This window comes from Necator americanus, chromosome IV (assembly GCF_031761385.1).
Source record: "Necator americanus strain Aroian chromosome IV, whole genome shotgun sequence".
Lineage (NCBI taxonomy): Eukaryota > Metazoa > Nematoda > Chromadorea > Rhabditida > Ancylostomatidae > Necator > Necator americanus.
Window position 1 is genome coordinate 19086402 of NC_087374.1, and position 22977 is coordinate 19109378.

At 41.4% G+C, this 22977-nt stretch overlaps 5 protein-coding genes across 6 annotated transcripts; all 5 read left to right on the forward strand.

Annotated features, from left to right (window-relative positions):
• Positions 1–6685: 6685 nt before the first annotated feature.
• RB195_001893 (uncharacterized protein) lies at positions 6686–13353 on the forward strand (the record flags this gene model as incomplete). Of its 2 annotated transcripts, XM_064198878.1 has the most annotated exons (9): positions 6686–6763; positions 6818–6920; positions 7224–7408; positions 7584–8618; positions 8694–8795; positions 8859–9227; positions 9403–9500; positions 12164–12360; positions 12464–13353. In XM_064198878.1, the coding sequence occupies 9 exons, from the start codon at positions 6686–6688 to the stop codon at positions 13351–13353; spliced, it is 3057 nt and encodes a 1018-aa protein (XP_064054758.1). The 2 variants fall into 2 exon arrangements, with proteins under 2 accessions (XP_064054758.1, XP_064054759.1); XM_064198877.1 differs by lacking the exons at positions 12164–12360; positions 12464–13353 and having other exon boundaries at positions 9403–9504.
• On the forward strand, positions 12231–12437 carry RB195_001894 (uncharacterized protein; the record flags this gene model as incomplete). The annotated part of the gene is made up of 1 exon (XM_064198879.1): positions 12231–12437. The coding sequence occupies one exon, from the start codon at positions 12231–12233 to the stop codon at positions 12435–12437; it is 207 nt and encodes a 68-aa protein (XP_064054760.1).
• On the forward strand, positions 12505–13353 carry RB195_001895 (uncharacterized protein; the record flags this gene model as incomplete). The annotated part of the gene is made up of 1 exon (XM_064198880.1): positions 12505–13353. The coding sequence occupies one exon, from the start codon at positions 12505–12507 to the stop codon at positions 13351–13353; it is 849 nt and encodes a 282-aa protein (XP_064054761.1).
• Positions 13354–15848: 2495 nt separating this feature from the next.
• Positions 15849–16436, forward strand: RB195_001896 (uncharacterized protein; the record flags this gene model as incomplete). Its single annotated transcript, XM_013435201.2, has 3 exons — positions 15849–15890; positions 16030–16172; positions 16322–16436. 3 exons carry the CDS (start codon positions 15849–15851, stop codon positions 16434–16436), a joined length of 300 nt encoding a protein of 99 aa, XP_013290655.2.
• A 4028-nt stretch (positions 16437–20464) lies between these two features.
• Positions 20465–22161, forward strand: RB195_001897 (uncharacterized protein; the record flags this gene model as incomplete). The annotated part of the gene is made up of 3 exons (XM_013435203.2): positions 20465–20503; positions 20636–20823; positions 22056–22161. The coding sequence occupies 3 exons, from the start codon at positions 20465–20467 to the stop codon at positions 22159–22161; spliced, it is 333 nt and encodes a 110-aa protein (XP_013290657.2).
• Positions 22162–22977: the final 816 nt, after the last annotated feature.

Genomic DNA, 22977 nt, shown 5'->3' on the forward strand with positions numbered 1-22977 from the left:
TTTTCCATTTGCTTTTGCATTGCTTTCTTTATTTGATTTGTATCTCTATTTCTTTTCCATCTTCTGCAACATCTCTGTTCTACTTGTCTTGTTTGTCCGTTCTGCCTTCACTGTTCCTCTGTCTTATTGTTTTATCTTATTCCCTTGTCTTCCTTGTTATGATTATTCTGTCTTGTTTCTCTTTCTTCTAAAGTTGTATTTTTGTGCCTTTCTAGGTTTTATTCTTTTTACCTCCTCAAAAAGGCCTTTGGTTCCAACTTCTTTGCTTTTTTTAATTTATGCAGCATGTTTTATCCCCTGTATCATAAGTTTACTTACTTCATAGTTGTTTCATTTTCATGTGTCTCACTGTTCCTACATCTATTCTTCTGGTTTCTGCTTTCTCACTCTTTCTTCTCAATCTTAGTCTCCTTTTTCCACACTTTCTTTACTTTCCAGCATGTAATTGTGTTGCTTTCCTTGCTCCAAATTAGGGAATGAGTGCTTTATGATAAGCGGGACTTGAATCATATTAATATGACAAGAACATTGAAGCAGAAGGGGAACAATTCGCATGGAAAAAATAGTGGAGCTTTCGCAGATGTAGGTGAAGACTCTTCTCCAGTATCTTTTTTCCATTTGGAGGAAGTATTTTTTCTACAAAACATCCTGGATTATGCTACATATTTCAAAATTGGTACGAGATAATAGAAAAAGTATGAAAGAAAGCAGTGCGGTCCGTGGCAAAACCTATTAAGCTATTCAGGCACTTCGGCTCTGGTGATGCCATTACATAGGTAGCGTTCTCGGGCTTTACTTGTAGTTTCAACTTGTAGATGTTTTCAAAAGACATTGTTTTTGGTTTCTTTCGACTCGCTTCCAAGATTTCTTCTTTGGATGAGCAGCTTTCTGGGAACAGAAAAGGAAATCAGACTCTCTTCATATTCAAAATTAAGCCTAGCGCTTTTCATAGGAAGTGAACGTACGCGATTTGCCGACAGCAATTAAAACTTTTCTGAAAAATGAATCCTAAAGTTTGATTTAATTTCAGTTTTGCGTCTATGCGAAAGTATGACTACTTATTTGGGTTTCCGAATTTTACAACTTCCCAATCTCAAACCTCTGCTCAGGAAAACTTAGAATCAAATCAAAGCTAATCAGGCACTTCGGCTCTGGTGATGCTATTACATAGTGGGAAAATGACAGAAAAAAGAAGAACATGACGTCGTTTTTCGCCTTTCACTAAAGCTAAAACAGTAGCGAGGTTAAAAGTGGGTGTCCTGTTACTGTGTCAATCCCTGATACTCTGGGAATTAAAGTCAAGATAAATAATTGACCTAATTATGCTGAAAGAAGTCAGCATATAAAAAACAAATAGAATAAAAAAAGACATCAAAACAAAAATGTAAAAGACGAGAAAGGGAATGAAAATGCAAATCAAATAAGTGATGATTAAAAGAACGTTTTGAAAGATTGAGACAGAGATTGATTGAGTTAAAGACAGCTCGCACAGAAATAGAACGTTCAGGAACTACCATAGATTCTGTTATAGCTTGCGAAAATTCAGAACAAATATTGAACGTAAATCCAAAATTCGAAATTATGCCAGGTTCAAGAGATGACTGCCAAAAAAGCGTTAAAATGTACAAACATCGACTTGTGTGGGTTTGCAGCATTTATGATGTTTAAGTATAATCGGGCTAAAACAAAGCTGAAGCTCGGCGTATTTCCGTATGTGACCGCGCTCAAAACGACTTGGTGGTCCTAGCGATTGTAATTGAAGTAGGACCATCGCCAACTCCACTTATCTCTGCAAATCCGAGCCGCTTCCGTACATCAGTACAACTGCGCAGCTCCAAACGCAGTCGTCTCCGCAACTGCATTGAGCATCAGGTCATTTTCCCACGACCGGAGTTTTCAAAGCCTTCGAGACTTTGAAAAAAGGCTTTCGAGAAGAGTTTACTCCGAGAAGTCGGAATATCGAATGTGTCGAACTCCTCGGTTTGGGAGACACTTCCGGAGGACGTACCTCCGCTGCGCACAGCAGAGTAAGCTCCACGCCACTATAAGGTGGTAAACCGTTGTGAAAGGTACGGGTTAGTATGTGCGTTATTTGAATCCGACCTGATGATAAAAGTTGCCAGTTACTTTTTAGTACAGAAGAGGAGTTTAGCCCAGCACCACATTACACGACTACGCGTTAGTTTACCGTACAGTGCACATGTGGTGGAATTTCCATAGTTCAGCCCATGGAAACATTCTTATATACGGCTTTGAAAACTCCGGTCGTGGGAAAATGACCCGATGCTCAATGCAGTTGCGGAGACGACTGCGTTTGGAGCTGCGCAGTTGTACTGATGTACGGAAGCGGCTCGGATTTGCAGAGATAAGTGGAGTTGGCGATGGTCCTACTTCAATTACAATCGCTAGGACCACCAAGTCGCTTTGAGCGCGGTCACATACGGAAATACGCCGAGCTTCAGCTTTGTTTTAGCCCGATTATACTTAAACATCATAAATGCTGCAAACCCACACAAGTCGATGTTTGTACATTTTAACGCTTTTTTGGCAGTCATCTCTTGAACCTGGCATAATTTCGAATTTTGGATTTACGTTCAATATTTGTTCTGAATTTTCGCAAGCTATAACAGAATCTATGGTAGTTCCTGAACGTTCTATTTCTGTGCGAGCTGTCTTTAACTCAATCAATCTCTGTCTCAATCTTTCAAAACGTTCATTTAAAGGATCAAGTGTCTAGAATTAATCAATCCTCTTGGGATGCATCGCCACGTTCACTTCAGTTCAGAATCGTTTGTGGTTTACGAACGTGTATCTGGCCTATAAAATGACTTGCAGGGGCTACTCTGTGTGTCAGGTCAGTATTTCCATTCTCCCAGACAGGTGTGGTACCAATTTATCGATCATGGAGGGATGAAGGGCTTGATGAGCACCAGGGCGGATTTGAATCTCCGGTCGATCATGCAGACGGCGGAACCTCTTACTGACTGCGCTACATCCGCCCCGACGTTCTTTTATGACTGCAGAATTCGCGTATGAGGATCCATCAATATGAATATAATAAAATATGATGAGAGTAGATCTGAAATCGATAACTTGACTATTAGTGTGGTTGACGATCAATTGGTTTATCAATTTTTTTACATCCATCAACTTACCGATGATGTCAAGGGCTTGGCAATGGCGGGTGACCCTCATGCATTTATCTCAGGTGCATGCATGGCTGATAATATAAATAGGGAAACCGTCCCCTAATATAGCCTCCTGAGTACCTCATCGTGGCGGTCACTGTGTTTGACCGAGGACCGCGTACGTCATAGAGATTTGGTAAACATAGAATCGAGATCGCAAGGCACGTTTATTCGATTCTAGGTAACCGAAAAAGAAATCTAAACAATCTCCTATGAATATGATGGATTTTGACTAGTAGCCTATAAATTCTATTGTTGTAGAGGTATAATCAAACACTGAGACATAATGGAGAAACAAATACAGAAATAAAAAATGTTTGCCTCAAAACGACGTTGTAGCTACAAATCGCTTTGAAAAAAAAAAACACTTTCTCTTTATTTGCGGGTTTACAATCCGCGCTAGCTCCCTTTTTTTCTTCCAATAGTGGTCGCCGACCTTGACACATGCGACCCACAATGGGGAGTGATTCGTCATCAGTTGACTGCGACGCCGAATAGAAAGTTCTAGAAATTTTTGAGAACTGAACATGGCGGTTGCGGTAGTTCAGGCTTTGAGCTGAACTATAGGCTGTTGCAGCTTAGATTTATTTGAATATACATCTATATGTCCAAACAAACAAGTTATATGAAATAAAGAGACAGAGTGAGACATTCACTGTTTAATCAGGACATAAATATTAATAGCATCAATCAATCCCAGTGTTACATCACTTAAGAAATGTCGCCATGATCATTTTATTGCAGCGAAAAACAGATGATAAGAATGCAATACTACTTTTTTCATGTTTAACAAAGTAACCATGGCTGAAACAAAAAACGGAAACAGTATGAAGGTAGCGCTGTTACGTTGCTAAGTGATTTATATGTTAGTTATGTATGTTACAGAGTGCGAGTTTTTATTCCTTAGCAGAATATTAGATGAAACGTACAACACATTTCTTAACAAAGAAATCCAGTAATTTGTGAGAGGATTACGTGCAACTTACGAAAGTATTCTACTATTCTACCAATACGATACGATAGTTTTCGTCATCCAAGAATTTCACTTACCTATAATGTATACTGAGATGACTTTAAGAGTTGTACTACCTATGTTAGCCTGTAGACGTGTTCGAAAGGAAACTGTTGAGATGAAAGCGCTCTGTTTCTAATAGTGGCAAAAGTCATGCAGCTCTTTGAAGCTCCGTAGCTTCCTATTGAAGCGAAACTGTGCCTTATTTCATTGCTGTTCATCCACTATCATATTATATATATTGTATAATATGCTATATAATAACGCGTCTGTGTGTCACAAAAGTACTCAATAACGATGCAAAAGTCCTCACTGGTGAGGTGCCAAACCATCGCCATGCACCTGTTAGGCGAGGACCCTACCTTTCTACCGTTGGCCTAATCTATGTACTTCTTTATGTCGGCTTTGATGAGAAAAATTAGTTTCTCACGTATGTTAGTGAAGGTAAATAAACTTTTGTGTGAATGTATACTTCCAAATTTGCAAACTATCATGCTATAAAATAACGAGCTTATTCTATCAAGAGTGTGCGTCTGTGTATGTGTGTGTCTCAGTCAAGAAATTCCAAAAAGAGGGGGAGACGGATACCACGGCGTCGGTTTGGTGCGCCTCAACGCGGTAAAATTGGGTGAGACGGGTCCTACGGCGTCGAATTCGTGCACCGGCGCCAGATAGCTGTAAAATGGGGTGGGACGGCTCGGAATGGTGTGCCTCTGCCAGAAAACTATAGAGTGGGGAGAAACGGTTTCCACTGCGTCGGATTGGTGCGCGGAAGCCCAAGGCGGTAAAATGGGTTTCTATGGTCCCTTCGCATATTTTCCCACTATGTCTCCTGACGCTGCTAACATCCTTTCTTCAAAAAGGGGAAACACGCGTTCGCACGTGTGTTTCCTCCTTTTGAAGAAAGGATGTTAACATGCAAAGATCAAATACAATTCATAGTAGCCAACAGTTTACGTGATCTGACGAAGGACGTTATTTTTATCATTATTTTTTTACAACTGTCTTTTCCACAAATTACTATCAAGTACCCAATTAAAATGGATCAAAAAATGTATGACAAAGTAGTTTTGATGGAAAGAAGTATTATTTTCCATCGAAGTGCCAACGATCATCAAATATCTCTGTGTGAATGAAGAGGTGTTCTGGTTGGAAACGATACGCCTCTTTTTTTCGTTATAAGATCGAGCAATACTAAATCACAGAATTCTCCAGTTTCTCTTGAACACTTCAAAGATCCTTATCAGTTAGGTGGAGAGACAACGTAGGACACAGAATGTGAACGCAAAAAAAAGTTGGAGCAAAGCATTTCGTTTTGAAAACGAAACAACTTGTTCGGTGTTGTAAGTCTAGGAAAAGTTAGATAAGAAAGTATGTATACGGAAACAAAAACTTCTTAATCCCTTTCCAGGACAACATAAATAGCAAATGGAATGGAATATCACTTTGGATAGGTCAGTTTTTGCCTATGCTGGGAACAATAGTAAGAAAAAGCTGACTCGTCTACGAATGTATCTAGAGAGATCGGTGTGAACATAGCTTTCTGCTTCTGTATGTCGTATCTTAGTAGGATGCTTCATATGTTCTCAGTGTTTGGAATTCGCCGTCATTCAATTCTTAATGCGTCCTCACAACAGTACAAACTTCGAACAACAAATATATTACGGTATAAGAAGTCAAGTCGGAAGTATAGGATGTATTGTGCATCTGCACAAGCAAACTAACGCGCGCAGACGTTGCGTTAAAATGTTCTTATGCTGATTTAGGACACAGCGCTCCGAGTCCATCGATCTTTCCAGCGGACGTCACAATTTCACACTCGTCTTTAGGTCTTTCAGTCCACCCACACAAGGGCAACTTGGATCGATTACTAGTTAAGTCCAACTGTGCATCACTAACATTGTTTCAGAAGTAACGAGAATGGTCGCAGCCTCTGCAAGTGAAACATTACCTATCGGACACCCCCAAAAACCACCAACAATCGATCAACACGGCTGGGAACCTGTCGCTACTTATCGCTGTAGGGCGGGGAATCACGACTGGAGCACTCAATTGTGCTATGCCTCGTCAGCATAGTGGGTGTGGGCGTGACACGTCGTCAGCATTGCACCGCTGACGAGGCATAGTTGTATTTAAACGTACCCAACGGATCGCTGTCACGTATTCTACTCTCTCGGGTTTTTCCAGTGTACTCGCTTGACATCATCTGCCGTTGGTCTGACCATACCTTTGATCTTCCTTCCGTCCTGGTTCTATTTGCAGCCTTTAAATCTCTTCTGGTCGGTTGTTTGTACACGTCGTCCTTAGGCCACGTCGACTAGCGTGTCGAGCTGCTTGTGCCTATTTAAGCTCGCTCGATCTTCACTCGCACACTCTTTCTTTCCATTCGCATTTGCTTCGAGTTGTTGTCGTCATCCATCCTAAGTACCGAACATTCCAGAAACCCGAATCATCTCTGTATATCTAAAAACTACCACAAATTAACATGAGGACGTTATTCTTTACGGCTTTTGTGGCCCTTCTCACTGTCGGCGTATACACTGAAGAGAAAGATGACAAGAAAGTGAGTTTCGTTAGGAATGTCTGCATTTATTTGTCAAGAGTTTGCATTTTGTAGGAAACCAAATACGGAACGATCATCGGTATTGATCTGGGAACCACATATTCCTGCGTAGGAGTGTACAAGAACGGGCGTGTGGAAATTATCGCCAACGATCAAGGTTAGATAATCCTTATAACAGTCTCATTATACTCCCCAAAGCTGGTTTGATTTGATGGCTCCACCAACAACTTTTTTCATTTCGTGTATAACCTAACATTACTTCCTCTGAGATCTTTTAGACAAGTCCTCCTACTTTTACGCTACTGCAGAGTAACCTATATTCAAACCGAAAGTTTCTAGAATTTTGCATTTTTAACTGGTGCCATTTTCCCTGCTACTTTTTGGAGGTGTAATTGTTGCACGAGAAAAAAAAAAACTCACTGAAAATCGGTCGGCTTTCTCAATCCTTTTTATTCTTCAGGAAACCGTATCACTCCGTCGTACGTTGCTTTCTCTGGTGACACTGGAGAGCGTTTGATCGGTGATGCTGCCAAAAATCAGTTGACTATTAACCCTGAAAATACCGTATTCGATGCAAAACGTTTAATCGGACGTGACTACAACGACAAGACTGTTCAGGACGACATTAAGTTGTGGCCATTCAAGGTATGTCATTACTTGTTCCATAAGTTGCTTCCGAGACGGCAATAACTTTAGTACCTCTAGACGTGGAACTTCTGTCCACAGTTTCTGCTTTCTTTGTGTTATATTGTCAAGGAAATCAAGCAAAAATAACTTATACCCTAGACATTAGGAAGAAAAAGAACTCTATGGATTTCAGATCGTTGACAAGAACAACAAACCCCATGTTTCTTTGAATGTCGGCAAGGACAAAAAACAGTTCACTCCTGAAGAGATTTCTGCGATGGTTCTCGGCAAGATGAAAGAAATCGCAGAGTCCTACCTTGGAAAGGAAGTGAAGCACGCTGTAGTCACCGTGCCTGCCTACTTCAACGATGCCCAGCGTCAAGCTACTAAGGATGCGGGAACCATTGCTGGATTAAACGTTGTTCGAATCATCAATGAACCAACAGCAGCTGCCATCGCATACGGTCTTGACAAGAAGGAAGGTGAACGTAATATCCTCGTATTCGATCTTGGAGGTGGTACCTTTGATGTCTCCATGCTTACCATCGATAACGGTGTGTTCGAAGTGTTGGCCACTAACGGAGACACTCACCTTGGAGGAGAAGACTTTGACCAGAGAGTCATGGAGTACTTCATCAAGCTGTACAAAAAGAAAACTGGCAAAGATCTCCGCAAGGACAAGCGTTCTGTACAGAAGCTACGTCGTGAAGTAGAGAAGGCTAAGAGAGCCCTGTCTACTCAACACCAAATCAAGGTCGAAGTCGAATCGATTATCGATGGCGAAGACTTCTCTGAGACTCTTACAAGAGCCAAATTCGAGGAACTCAACATGGACTTGTTCCGTGCTACCCTGAAGCCCGTACAAAAAGTATTGGAGGATTCAGATCTCAAAAAAGACCAAGTCCACGAAATCGTACTTGTCGGCGGATCCACCCGTATCCCAAAGGTCCAGCAACTCATCAAGGATTTCTTCAACGGAAAGGAACCTTCCCGTGGTATCAACCCCGACGAAGCTGTCGCCTATGGAGCTGCCGTCCAGGCTGGAGTGATCAGCGGTGAAGAGAATACCGGAGACATTGTACTTCTCGATGTGAACCCACTTACGCTCGGTATTGAGACTGTTGGAGGTGTGATGACGAAGCTGATCACCCGTAATACAGTTATTCCGACGAAGAAGTCGCAGATCTTCTCTACTGCTGCTGATAACCAGCCAACTGTCACAATTCAGGTATGTTTTTAAAATTAAGTTTGTATTTGCAGATCTTTCGGAAAAGATTACTATCTAGACTACATTTGTTTGCAGGTATTTGAAGGAGAGCGTCCAATGACAAAAGACAATCACGAACTCGGCAAGTTCGACCTTACCAACATTCCACCTGCCCCACGAGGAGTGCCGCAGATTGAGGTGACATTATTTATGGGAATTCCTCTGAGTTCTAATTGCTTGTAATTGATAACATTGTTGTAGGTCACGTTCGAAATTGACGTGAACGGTATCCTTCACGTAACAGCCGAAGACAAGGGAACGGGAAACAAGAACAAAATCACTATTACGAACGATCAGAACCGTCTCAGTCCTGAAGACATTGAACGAATGATTAATGACGCAGAGAAGTTTGCTGAAGACGACAAGAAGGTCAAGGAACAAGTGGAGGCGAGAAATGAGCTGGAGTCGTATGCATACTCGCTGAAGAACCAGATTGGAGATAAGGAAAAACTGGGTGGCAAATTGGAAGAGGAAGACAAGAAGACTCTTGAGGAGGCCGTCGATGAGACGATCAAGTGGCTCGAGAGCAATCGTGAGGCCACCACTGATGAACTCAAAGAACAGAAGAAGGTTAGGTTTTTGCTAATTGGATGTTAAAGGTCACCGTAATTACAATCATGTCACTTATCATTGGTTTGGTTATTACTATTATTTTTTGGTTTTCATTGGTAGCATATATCTACTCATAGTTAGATTTTAATCATTGTCAATATTTGACTTTCCTTTCTGAATTCGTTTTTTTTAGGAACTCGAGAGCAAAGTCACACCAATTACCAGCAAACTGTACAAGGATGCCGGAGCTGGCGCGGGGGCAGGTGCAGGAGAAGAGACGAAAGACGAGCTGTAAATTACAGCATATCGTTATATAGGAATAACTAGACAGCAAATACGCTGTACAATGCACCGCTATCAACTTTCGTCTAGTTCCACGGGTGTGAATGTGTGTGCGTAGCGTACATTACATAGGCTACGTTGCGCAAGCACTGATAACTTAACGGTTTCAGTTTTGTTGTGTTTCCTTTCTTTTTTGTATGTAAAATTTGTTGTTTTCGAGTATGTTACTCGCACTAATAAAATATTTATTCCCCAATTTTCTCCACGTTCACACAATCTCCGGTGTCAGTGACTGATCTTTGAAACGTTAGTGATTTTTGGAGGATGACAGGATAAAGAACACAACAAGTGTCATACACTGTTCCGAAGTGTAACCTACTTTTCTAAGGAACTACTAATAAAGATTTCGAGAAGATGTTTCTTTTCCCTCGAAGGAAAGGGCGTTTACGAATTTTGAAGAGATGAGGATGCAACAGTCGTGCAAACGAAGGAATTAAGGTTTCTACAACTTATTACGATTAATTTATGGATGAACACTGAAACACTGAACACTTCTGGGTATGTACAAAAATGAATCGATTTAATGTAACGTTAAGTGCAGTCCTACTCAATCGATATAAAATATTCAAATAGTTCAAGCGTTCAGTGAAGACAAGCGTTTGTGTGAATCAGCAAATGAGTCGAGTTTTCTTTGAAAGTTATATTAATAGCCTACTAGTATTAATAGTTTTCTTTGAAAGTTATGTTTGAAAGCCTATTAGGTTAATCTAACTCCTAATTTAGGCGAACTGAAAAACCGAAGAACAGAACCTTTTCCTCAGGTTTAATCGACACAATTTTTCGGTGACACAATTTCCCTATAGTCAGATGTCGACGCAAGAAATAAGAAACCGCTCAAAATTCAGGGATTAAGACTGACGTTCAGAAAAAAAAAACAGATAAGAATAACAAGCATAAACAGTGTAGGAAATCGCCCCATAGATTCTGTATCTTAAATCCGCTAGTATACAAACTTGCTCAGGAAGACCGTAACACATCCGCAGTATGTCACACTCGCTTTGCCTAATACGCACACTCTTCCCCTTTACTCCCTGCCCCAATCGAATGCCCACCCCTGTCGCATGGATAAGTATGGGTGCTAACTTCTACACAGCTTTGTCATGAAAGAAAAGATATGAAAAGAATAAGCTCCCTTGTTTTTAAAATACTCTATCATGTCGAGAAGTCAATAGTCGGTTGATGCTAAAAGGAAGTAGTCACCGATGAGAGATTAAGTGCTGGTAACGTTTCTGCTGCAGAGCGCTAACTAAGTTGACAAACAGCAAAAATAGTTGCCATTATGAAAAATTGAAGGGTTGAAGGGCTGTATCAGGATTTTGGTGCATGGTGCAGAACCCGTAGCGAAGAGTAGAGTTCGGGTAGTAGATTGTGGAACCCAGTGTGCTCCTGCTTATCTTTCTCTAATCGTCGTAAAAAAAACTAGATGGGAATCGCTTTATTTCTTACGAGGTACGTTGTAAAGCTCTTCTATGTACACGTTCCAGTCCCCCCAGAAGCTTGTTCATTGGTTTCACTTAGACAGGCTGATGAGAAGACATCAGTGATCTTCGACGGCTCGCACTTTAGTGCGGAGCGTGCACGAGGGTAATCGGCGTGAAGAAGGGTGTGAGAGACGCCGCTTTCACGACGATTAGGAAAAGATGAGCGGAACCACGCTAGATTCCGCAATCTTCTACCCGAACTCTGCGCTTTCGCTATGGGTTCCACACTTCGTCAAAATCGTGATACGCTGCATCTAAATACAACCGGACAAGCAATCCAACTAGAATGAGAGCTTGTAAAACTAGCTCCATTGCAGGGTGGAATTGCCAACCAAGATGCTCGCGACGAAGGCTTAAGGAATAGAGTGTCTGTAATAGAGGAATAGAGGGTGTTAATCAGCCCGCTTGGGTGCGTCACCGTGTTCACTTCAGTTCTGAATCGTTTGAGGTTTAGCAGCGGGGCTAGCCGCTGCTAAACCTCAAACGATTCAGATGTATCAAGTACCAGGTTATGCTCCCTGACAAGTTTGCTCCTTCGACCCCGGAGGGATGAAAGGGTTAGTTGGGATTAGAGCGGGACCGAACGTCCGATCGATCATGCTGCAGCCACAGCTGCACCTCCTACCAATTGCGCTGCACCGCCCCTTCACGATAAAAAGAACCCGAATTCAGACAACGAGGAAAAAGGAGTTGGTGGAGGGCTCTTCGAAAAGAGCTTCTGTCGTTACCTAAGATCTCGTGAGGCCCGCCACTAATAGGGTCTAATTGTAGCAATTACTAAACATCGCCTCCTCCGAGGAAGATTTTCCTTCACAAGGAGAGCAGAGAAAGCCGCCAAATACAGAGAGATAAGACCAGAACACCTTAAGAGCCTTCCGCCAGTACTCATCAGCACCCTGGCGAGGTTCTTTACACGTTATCTGTCGGAATACAAAGTTCCTAAACAGTGGAAGACCAGCAAGACCGTGTTGTTGTATAAAAAGGGAGATCCACATGACATCGGCAACTATCGTCCAATCTGCCTCTGCCCGTCATCTACAAGCTCTTTACAAGAGTGATCTTTAATAGGATTGAAAAAGTCTTGGATTAAGGACAGCCATGCGAGCAAGCAGGGTTTCGAAAATGATTCAGCACGATTGACCACATTCACACTGTTTCGAAACTCATCAAACTCATCGAGGTATCGCGAGAGTACAAGATGCCGCTTTGTCTCACATTCATCGACTTGAAGAAGGCCTTCGACTCAGTTGAGACGGAAGCGGTCGTGGAAGCCTTGGAGAACCAAGGCGTCCCTACTCAGTACATAAAGGTTCTTCGAGAGTTGTACAGTAACTTCACGATCGGAATTTCGCCATTCTACAAGAACATCATCATTGACGTGAAGAGGGGAGGTCCGACAGGGTGATACAATTTCACCCAAAATATTTACAGCCACCCTCGAGAACGCATTGCGAAAGTTGGAATGGGACGACATGGGAGTGAAGGTTGATGGTCGGCAGCTACACCATTTGCGCTTTGCTGATGACATCGTACTGAGGCAAGCGGAACGAATGCTGACCGAATTCGACGAAACATGTGGATGCATCGGTCTTCAGCTGAATCTACAAAAGACGATGTTCATGCGGAACGGATGGGTCTCGGATGCCCCATTCACGCTCAACGGAACGAACATATCCGAATGCATCAGCTACGTTTATCTGCGTCGGGAACTGAACATGATGAACGACCTGACCCCCGAGCTGGGCAGGAGGAGACGAGAGGCTTGGGGAGCGTACAAGAGCATCGAGGATGTAGTGAAGAAGACCAGGAACACCCTGCTCCGTGCTCACCTCTTCAACACCACCGTACTTCCTGCTTTGACCTATGCTTCGGAAACCTGGGCATTTCGCAGGCACGAAGAAAACGCGGTGAGCGTCATTGAACGCGCAATTGGGAGAGTGATGCTGGGAGTATCCCGTTTCACGCAAGTGAGGGACTGGATTCGAAGTTCTCTCCTACGCCAGCGATCGAAGATTAGAGACGCCGCCGCGTTTCCCAAGAAAAGTAAAATAAGGTGGGCCGGACACGTGATGCGCTTTAATGACAACCGTTGGACCAGAGCCGTGAGCGACTGGGTTCCCCGCGATATTAAGCGCACTACAGGAAGACCCCTGACCCGATGGTCAGATTTCTTCACGAAGCCCTTCAAAGAAAAATATGAAGCTCTTCGTGTCCCACGCGAAAGGAGGAACCACTGGGCTACTCTGGTACGCGATCGGGACAAATGGAAGAATTACTGGCGTCCGCTCGACCAGTTCGAAGATCAACGGGAGTCAAGGTGAAGTCAAGGTGATCAAAGTGATAGTCGGGTAAAGATGAGATGAATGACGAGTGTAGTTGCGGCGCATTCGGGTACGCGCTCAAAACGGCGCGGTTGAGGCACCAGTTGGAACCGAGTTGGCACCGTCGCAAACTGCGGCGAAGGGTGGTGCCAGCAAGTCTTTCACCATGTTCCTAGCCGCTACACAGCAGCGAAGAGCATCGAGAGGAGGTATGGTCGGGTTCGCAGCCATTTGAACTTCTCGTGCTCATCTCCACCGTTCGAATTCACTTGCTGTGTCGCCACGGCTCTTCTGTAGAAATCCGCAACCAGCAAGTCATTCGTCAAATTCTTCCTTCGACTTCGATGCAAGCTCCAACCGTATAGCAATCGAGGTGAAATCACGAAGAGTCAGCAAGTTCGCAACAGCCATTTTAACCGTTGTGAAAATGAATGGAGGCAGTATACGGCCTCCATTCACTGTATATACTGCGATTTCCGAAAAAAAAATCTCGCGATTAACCTCTAATCAATAGGAAGCCACATCGAGTTTTGAATTGTTCTTTTTTAGCTGCTAGGCTTCCAAAACTAGGCATAGTAACATACTTCGAAGAATTTTGTCAAAAAAAGATAATTCCCCAATTAAGATTACACTTGTTAATTATGCCGGTTAATGTAATTACTAAATATACCAACCATGTTTATTGGGTCATACCTCAAGAGATCTGCTTAGGTAGTGATTAGAGCACTTCTTAGAGTGCCCCTCTTCTCAGTTACTTTTTCTCCTTGGTAACTATTCTAGAGTATAAGATCTGCTTGGAAGATCTACCCGTTCATTTATTTCAGGTCCTACTTTTCCTGGCTCGCTTTCGACGGACCTGACCTGAAATCTGTGTTGTTACCGCCACTTTTAGCTGCGATCTACAAATAAGCCGGCGTTTAGAACCAGCAACGAAAGCACAAGGAGAAAATAGGTAAAACAACGTTATTAGCTGCATAGAAGGATACCGATTGTTTTACTGCTCCGATTTCTGTAGAGTAAAGCTAAAAAAATCAAAAAAGTAAAAATAAAGGTGCCCCAAATTCAGTCTACATCAGGTAACCAAACTTGTTGACTTTTGGTTTCAAGAAAAAAATATAGGGAAGAAGGAAGAAGAGAAAGGAAATGCAGCATAACCTATTTGGAAGATCAAAAAATGAATAATCCCCGTACGCCTTTGGAACTTATAAAAAAATGTTCTTTATAGGTGGAGTTTATCAGTGATGGAGATAAGTATTGATTTATGCCTTAAGAAAAGTGATCGGAACATGGGATTGATTTAAGATTCCCATAACCGAAAATCAGAGAAATTTTTAATAAATGACGGGATATCTTGCCAACCCTACTTTTACGTATATAATATTCCTTTAGGCAAACATATTTTCTTCTCGTACCTACATATCTAATGGGGAAAATTGAGGAATAAGTTTTGAGAGTTTATTCCCCAAATGAAAAATACACACAGAAATAAAAGACATCTCTGAAATACTGACAGAACTTTCTGAAATAATACAAGAGAGAGCTTTCCACTCTACAAGAAGGTCTCCCAGTTTTTTCTTGCAACTAAGCGCGTCAAAAAGATCTGAAGCTCGCTGCTGAAAGGACGGAAGAGAAGACATGGGAAAAAGCAGTGAACTGCATAGAAACACTATCGAACCACGGAAAGAAGTTGTGGAAAGGATGGGAAGAATAGCGCTGGGGAAAATACTGCTGATCATTTTGCAGCAGTTTCAGAAAAAAATAATAAGTGATTTTCCTTCAACCTAGAACAGTTGGGTCGACCGGTGTGTGAATCGTTCTCGAGATCAAAACCTCAAATTGTTCTATACGTGGAGAAGAATGATAGCGCGCTATCTTCAGTCATTGCTCCTTTAAGTACACAGGAGCAATTTCAGCTTCAGCGGTATTAACATCCGATTAAATGAGAAACAAAATGTTGAAGTTGCTTCATTTTGATCGCCAGACACTCCAAGCTATCTGAAAAAAAACAAAAATTAGTAAAATTCGAAAACTATAATGACATACTCTTGTAGAGTGACAAATTCTCTTTCGAATTACTGCATTACATCTGCATTACATTTTGGGACATTCATCACTTTATTTTCATCTTCCACTGAAATAAGTGCTCACGACTTATTTCTCGACTCGAAAAGATTGATTTAATGCTTGTAAATGATTGTGAATGCTTGTAAACCACAAATTCTTGACCGTAAAGTGGATGATAGGACAACGATAGTCTACCAGTTAGAAATGAACCCAGTGTTCCGTCTTTGATGACGTGATCTTTTTCAAACTGACTCATTCAGTACACAATACGCTCCTTATCTGCTCTTGCGTATAGCGCAAGTCGTATAAAATGATCTCGGCGCTTGTCGACTGCTCTTTTTCTGATTTGCTCAATGTTTTCTAGGAGACAGCATTACATCCGTTTAGAACGAATTTAACATTCAACTTCTTGTTTGCAGATACCTTAAAATATGTCAGTTCTACCTCCACCGTATCCAGCAGATAACAAGCAGGTCTGCTATTACTATAAGTATTCATTCCCATGCCAATTTTTACGATGACGTCGCTTTATCCTACAAAAATTTAGTACCAGAGGGAAGAAAGGGAAGAAGGAAAGGATCTTTCCTAGTCTAAAACTGGATCTTTTTTCAGTATCCACAGCCTACACAAGCGGGTTACCCGCAGCAGCCATATCCTCAAACAGGCTACGCTCAGCCTACGGCGTATCCAACAGCTCATGTACAGTACACTACATATCCACAAGCAGTCTATACTACACAGCCGCAGACTATCATGTGAGTTGCAATCGTAACGATTTTTGGAATAAAAGCAGCAGAGAAACGTTCCTTGCGTGATGAGGCACTATCAATACACGAGGACCACATCTCGCAGACCAATAGAAGGACTATTTTTATGATATGCCAATAATTGAGAATGATTACAGAGTGGACGACTGCCATCACCACCACCGCCATCACCATGAGGAGGCCGGAACGGCGGGAAATCTCTGTTGTCTAGCTGCTGGACTAGCATGTCTTTGTGCCTTGTGTGTTCGATAGAAACTCGAGAAATACCCATCTACGATTTAACTTGTATCTTAGTTCCTAGATCTTAGTTAGATCTTAGTTCTCTGAAATCTCAAATCTACTGTAGTTGGGTCAGAACTACCCGAAGCTCGATGAAGGTGCGTAAGCGGTTGCTCCCGAAGCAACGCGGTTGAACTGGCGGCTGCGAGCGACTCGGACTGTGATGCGACGGAGATGTCATGCAGCTAGCGCTGATGGAGCTTGGCGTCACACCCCAATCAGAACCGCTAGCTTGACCGCTCCGTTTCGGGGGCTTACGCAACTGCATCGAGTTTCTGGAGGATTTTACCCGACTCTTCCTCTCTATCTTTTCGCCTTTCCAACTAATCACATGCATTGAACACGAACTGTTTCTTAACAGTGAGTGTCGTGAAATTCCGTAACCTCACGACGTCGATCCAAATAAATTGACGACAGAGGGATGCTTTTTGAAACAATGATACAGTTTGAGCCACTTTGGAGTTGTGTCCCTTTTCATCGTATCCGCGTTCGTGGTGTTCAGCTGCACACATTCTTCTTAGGGTAGTGTATAATTTGTAGTTATTTTCACTCTTTCCATAACCATTTCACCCTTCTAGTAGACCATGCTGCGTAATTTCACATCATGGTTTCATGTTTTTAGAGGAAAACTTCGTTGCGTTTTCTCAAACCTTTTCCATCTTTTTCTTCTCCAACATCTTCAGCAGGAATTTGAGGATTTTTTCCACACATGTTTCTTAGAGTGTTTTGTACCAGTTTTTCTTTTCTTTTTGAGTTAATTGCAATGGATGTCTATCGATTGCTTTATAGCTGTGCATAAATCTCTTTAATGGAGATCTCTTCGGTTTCGTTTACGTTCATAGATAAATGGAGAAACGAGATCAACGGTTACAGTTAGAACCTACGAAGCTGTTGTGCCAGGATCAGTTGCACTTCTCACAAAGATATGGCTGAAACGTGAATTAGACAATGACTGAGATCCGCATTCCATCATATTCTTCCCAGACTTCTTTTGTGGAGAAGGCCTCTGGTGCTTAATTGTTGAGGCTGTTGGAAGCAGGAGTTGGTCCTGACATTAAAGAAAGACTTAAATAGCGGTAAAATTCTTTGTTTGCATGCTTGTTTGTCAATTGCATTCGACGCTTGCCACAAGGCTGTTCGCTGTTGATCGTTCTGCTAGGGTAATTTTTCAACTTTCACCGTCATTTTCTATAGCATTTACTTCCATTTCAGGAAATATGTTGTTTTAAAGCCGTCATTTCTGTCGCGGACCTTTTCTCAATGCAAGCAAGTGGCCCAGAATGTGATAGTCTGAGGGCCACGTGAGTTCTTTGTGCGACTTCACCGCGCAGAACCAAACATTGAGTTAGAGATCTAGTTTTCTACCGATTTTCCGACCTATGCCACGCCTCCTCAACGTACACTTCACAATTGTTCGCTTGGATCGCATCGATTACACTCAAGCGTGCGTCATCGGCACCTTCTCATTTTCATCACTTTCATTGTAGGTCTTGTCTCGATAGCTTCCTAACCACTCGTTCGGTCGGTCGCCCATTCGTTCATTCATTCATTCGCCCACTCATCTATTCATTCACCTATTCACTCATCTACTCATAGAGTAGTTGCCTTAGTCACCGTAATTGCTCCGTGAAAGCTGCATCTGTATAACATCACCGGTTGATAGGAAACTCCAAAGAAGACAATCAGTAAAATCAATAGCGTTATCGAAGTGGCGCCTCAAAACTGCCGACAATAATTTCTTGCGGACACATTGTTTACATGTAGCTTTCTCAATAGGGCCTTATTCATTTAAATGTAGCCTTATTAGTACTTCCATGCTTACATGCTGGGATTGAGCTCAATGAATATGTGGTGTTTTTGTTGGAAATATTTATCTTGTCAAGTGATCATCACTTCGGAAATCCCATAATCTTGATCACTAATCAAGATTATGGGATTTCCGAAGTTCTATGTTTACGTGCCCTTTACGTTTTCACATACCACTTTTTGCTCAAAGAAATATCCGTTAGCTTCTGTGAATATAAGAAAGAACCTCCAAATATCGGGATGTCGTCAGAGTAGCTGCATTATCGTTTTCAGAAGAAAAAGCCTATTCAAAATGACCTTTTTTCCTGCTTTTGATTTTTATTTTTGAGATTTTTTTAAAAGAAAAGGCTATGTCCCTGAGAGGATCAAAAGCCGTCTGACGTCCCGTCCATGCTTTCTTTTTATCTGCACATCTTTATCTTTATTTTTATCTTTGCATTTTTACTATATATATATATATATATATATATATATATATATATATATATATATATATATATATATATATATATATATATATATATACTTCTCTCTCCTGGATCCATATGTTGTTCTATGTTTTTAGACTTCGATAAAATAAGCTTTAAGCTTTATGTTGGATATTTCCACATTGCTCGGTAATTTGGGAATTTTCTATATGGTTCTGTTTTTGTTTAGTTTTGCTAGTAGTTCTAGTAGCTAATAGTTCTTCTTCGACGCTTTCATGTGCTGCTGATCTCTTAATCTGATAATCCATCTGGATTGAAAGTGTAGGCGTCAGGAATCCACTTAAGGAATAACACTACTGATTAATTGCGAAACACTGCATTTTTTGCCGATCAGAGTTGGAGATCTCCTAAAGTATTCCGACTCGAACCAAAATTATTTCTGGACAACAACAAACGAAATGTATGCTCCCGCACTACACCAAGAACTTCTGATCACGTCATCATTACGTAACTTTACATAACCTAATCTTCCTCTGAAGATTTTGTTTATATACACTCTATTTAAGGTGCTGCAGAAGCCCTGTGTTAGCCTTGACGTCCGCGACGCATCCGCTGCAATTCTGTCACTTTTTCGGTCTAATTCACGGCCCTTTCATTCGAAGTCGCTGCTACAATTCAAATGTGCATCGTGATCGCTTGGATAAACACAAGTGTTTCTGCCTGCGTACTGTGTTTTTATTCACTTATTTCATGCAAGGATCTGCCTGCATTTGCCAGAATATTAAGAGCAGTGTGTGGCTTATTTGACTTATTGTATTGTATGACGTTAATTATCAGAATTACATCAATTACCATCCCACAATATGAAAGAATTCTAGTCAGAATGCACAACCATTGCAATATTCATCACTTATACTCAGTTTATCAAATATAGCAAAATTTGGTCAGTTTTACAAAAAGAATCTTTTAAAGACTGCTTGTGACCTAATGCCTCAAATGAATATGCTCACAGGGAACAAAAAACAACACTTCCTGCTCTTCGTAAGTAATTGCCGTGAAGTTTTTTAGTTCGAACCTTTTCCCATTTGGCAGAGGTGGATAGACAGATATCCTTCTATTGCGGTAGACTTGCTTGGCGAGTTCTGCAGCAAAATTTGCGTTTCGCTTGTAAACAACTTCTCCACTGTTCGGAAATTGTTGACGACTGCCTGATTCCGAAGGATCACAACAGCGTTGTTTCTACTATCTCAGTAGAGTCAGCTTTTTTGAAATAAAATATAGTATTCAAAATATATAAGACGTTACGCAGAATCTTTAAGTTGTACTGCTGATGAGGCCATAGTTTTATCTCTTGTACTTTTTTTTAAAAACCGTAGCTGGATTATTCATCGAGCATTCATCGAATGAGCACGCGGTCGAAGCATGGCACCTTCGATGTGTCATCGCACGAGTGAGAGTGTAGATTTCTTTGATTGGAAGTACTTTATTTCTGCTGGATAAAATGAACTGAAGCCTATTTCCACCTCGTCTATTTCTATTTGGTCTCGAATAACAAGTTTGTTTCCATCCTTTGTGAACAATCCTACATCGGCAGTGATTTAAATCTGATTATTTTGTCATGAGATTCCGTACAAGCGATGCAAGGAAACATATGATAAAGTGTTTTCCAGCTTCATAAGTTATTCATCTGCGTGACGACATTTCGTTGCCTAGCAAACAAACCGAGCGTAACAAAAGGAACGCTGTCTAAGCGACACCGATCTAACGATGTCTGCACCACCTTATGAAGGAGCCCCACCCTACCCTGTAAGAGAATTTTGTAGTTATTAACCACTTTCGCATAAATTCCAGGATGGTTTCCACTGTTTTTTGCCACAGATTAGAATTTCCTGGAGACATACAGTTTTCTTTTTTTTTCAAACGATTTCTGTACTTCAGCCCTACCCACCTCCACCACAATACGGTCAACCTGTTTACAATCAACAACCTGGCTATGCTTATCCACCAGGTCAAGTGAATTACGGCTATCCAACGCAGCCGATCCCTAATCAAGGATATCCCGGACAAAGTTATGGACAACCTCAACCACCGTATGGACAGCCATATCCGCAACAACCTCAAGTAGTGTGAGTCTACACTTCACTTCATATTGCTATTATTAGTTCGTCATGATATGCTGTTGCAGTCTTGTTTGTTTTTATTGATTGATACGTTCTGTCTGACAGAGACTACTTGATCATGGTATTTTCGCTGAACTTCATTGCAAAATACGACATGAAGACATACGCAAAGCACATATTAGCAGTGGAAAATTTGTCTTCGATTTATGCCTGCTCTACATTTCAAATCTCCTCAAATGTGATGAGATATGAAGAAAAACGGATAACACATCACGTAGTTCATATAACTAAAACAAAACCACCGCAACCTTTGGAGCGATGGGCCTCAAACCCTTTTAAGGCACATCTAATTTTTCTTCAATTCGTGAGTTGTCTAGGCTTCCTTTGAAATCTTCGGGAAGTTCTAATAGCGAAAGCTGCCACTTATTGTGTGAGAGGAACATGCTTTAGTCGTTTTCAAGTTTGCAAACCACTTTTCAACGTAAACTTACTTTCTTTATTTGATCTAAGCGCACAATTTCAAGGAAAATCTAATCATATAGTGCTTCCACACAGTTCGACATAGTCGCTGTAAAAATGGGTGTTTCTTGAACTTCACCTTAAAGGCATCACCCCACGAATCTGGAGTGGTACGGATTTCCGATGGAGTATTCGTATACGAGGTCGTAGATTGTGGGAAGGAGGGTGATTCCGTTCATTTCTTCCTAATTGCCGTAGAAAATGGACCGAAAGATACGCCTTCGAGCGTTCCGGCACACTATTTTCTACAAGGAGTTCAAATGGAGCGCACTAGCCTTGTGCGGCGCCGCATCTTCCGAGCCGTTTTTTACGGCAATTAGGAAGAAATGGACGGAATCACCCCCTCTAAATAATCTACTATCCCGTATACAAATACTCCACCTGAAATCCGTACCACCTCAGATTCGTGGGGTGATGCCTTTAAATAGCTTTTATTCTATCACTTCGATATGGATTAAATTGTGTATAGAATGCTTATGTGGTCAGCCACTCAAACAACACTTTTCTCCTTGCCCAAAGTTTCTGTAGGTTTTTTTCTGGTGCAATCTTGAAGTTTCCGAAGTTGAGAATTGGAAAAAAAGCTTTTGCATATTTGACAGAGATTATGCTACTGCGATTAAAAAAATGCGACCTTTCACTAAGCAGGCATGATTAATGTTCTCCGCTCTGAAAGTTCTCGTGCGGATCAACGTTCGAAACTACTTATTTCATTTATTCAGAATGGTTGACCAAAATCGAAGACGTTCTGGCGATGGGGGGAAATGTTGTCTCGTCGCATTGCTAGCTTGTTGTGCCGGATGCTGCCTCGCAGATTGTTGCGATTAGTGGCAGCTCTCGTTAACCACGAGAACTCTATGAGAAACTTATCGTTGACAGATTGTAAGTAAAGTTCGGTCCTTCAACTGCATGGTCTCTCTGATGTTCTTCTATCGAAACGAGGTGTCGTGCATTCCAGCTTCGTGTTCAAGCGTTGTTTTTGATTCTGTTTTGTTACTGTGTAGACGATAACGAGTGAAAGTTGAGCGAGATACTAAGTTTTGCAAACATTTCTCTTGTATTTTTTTTTATTTTTTTCACTTTTCATCTTTCATGTTTCACTCACCTTACTAGCTACCGTTAAATAATTTCCGCAAGATTTCCTTTTTTTGATATTTTGTCTGCTGTTGTCGGCTTTGTACCAAAAGCCTTACCTGACCTAAGAAGTCAAAGACTGTGTACTTGTGACACTTATCCTGATTCAATCCGTCGTCATTTTCTCCTTCGTTCCCTCTTTTTAAACCCTCCTTTAAATACATTTATACTGGAACCAATTTTCCAGTTGTATTTTCATACACTCTGCCTGAATCATATGTATACTCAACGAATTATTGGAGAATATTGTTTATTTGGATTTATGAAGAACTAGTAGCAACAGCGTTGATAGTTGTGATGCTGGGGAAGTTGCGTACAATACTAAAAGAGCAGCTTGGAAAGTACTATAATAAAGCTCAATGTTTGTGACAAGATATACAACAGCCATTGTAAAGTTAGATGGTAAGAACAGAAGTATGTACTGTCTTAAAGCAGATTATTGATTGTTGCCTGTTCACAGGCACATTACCTTACCTTACACATAGCTAAGAGTAAGTAGTTAAATTTTCT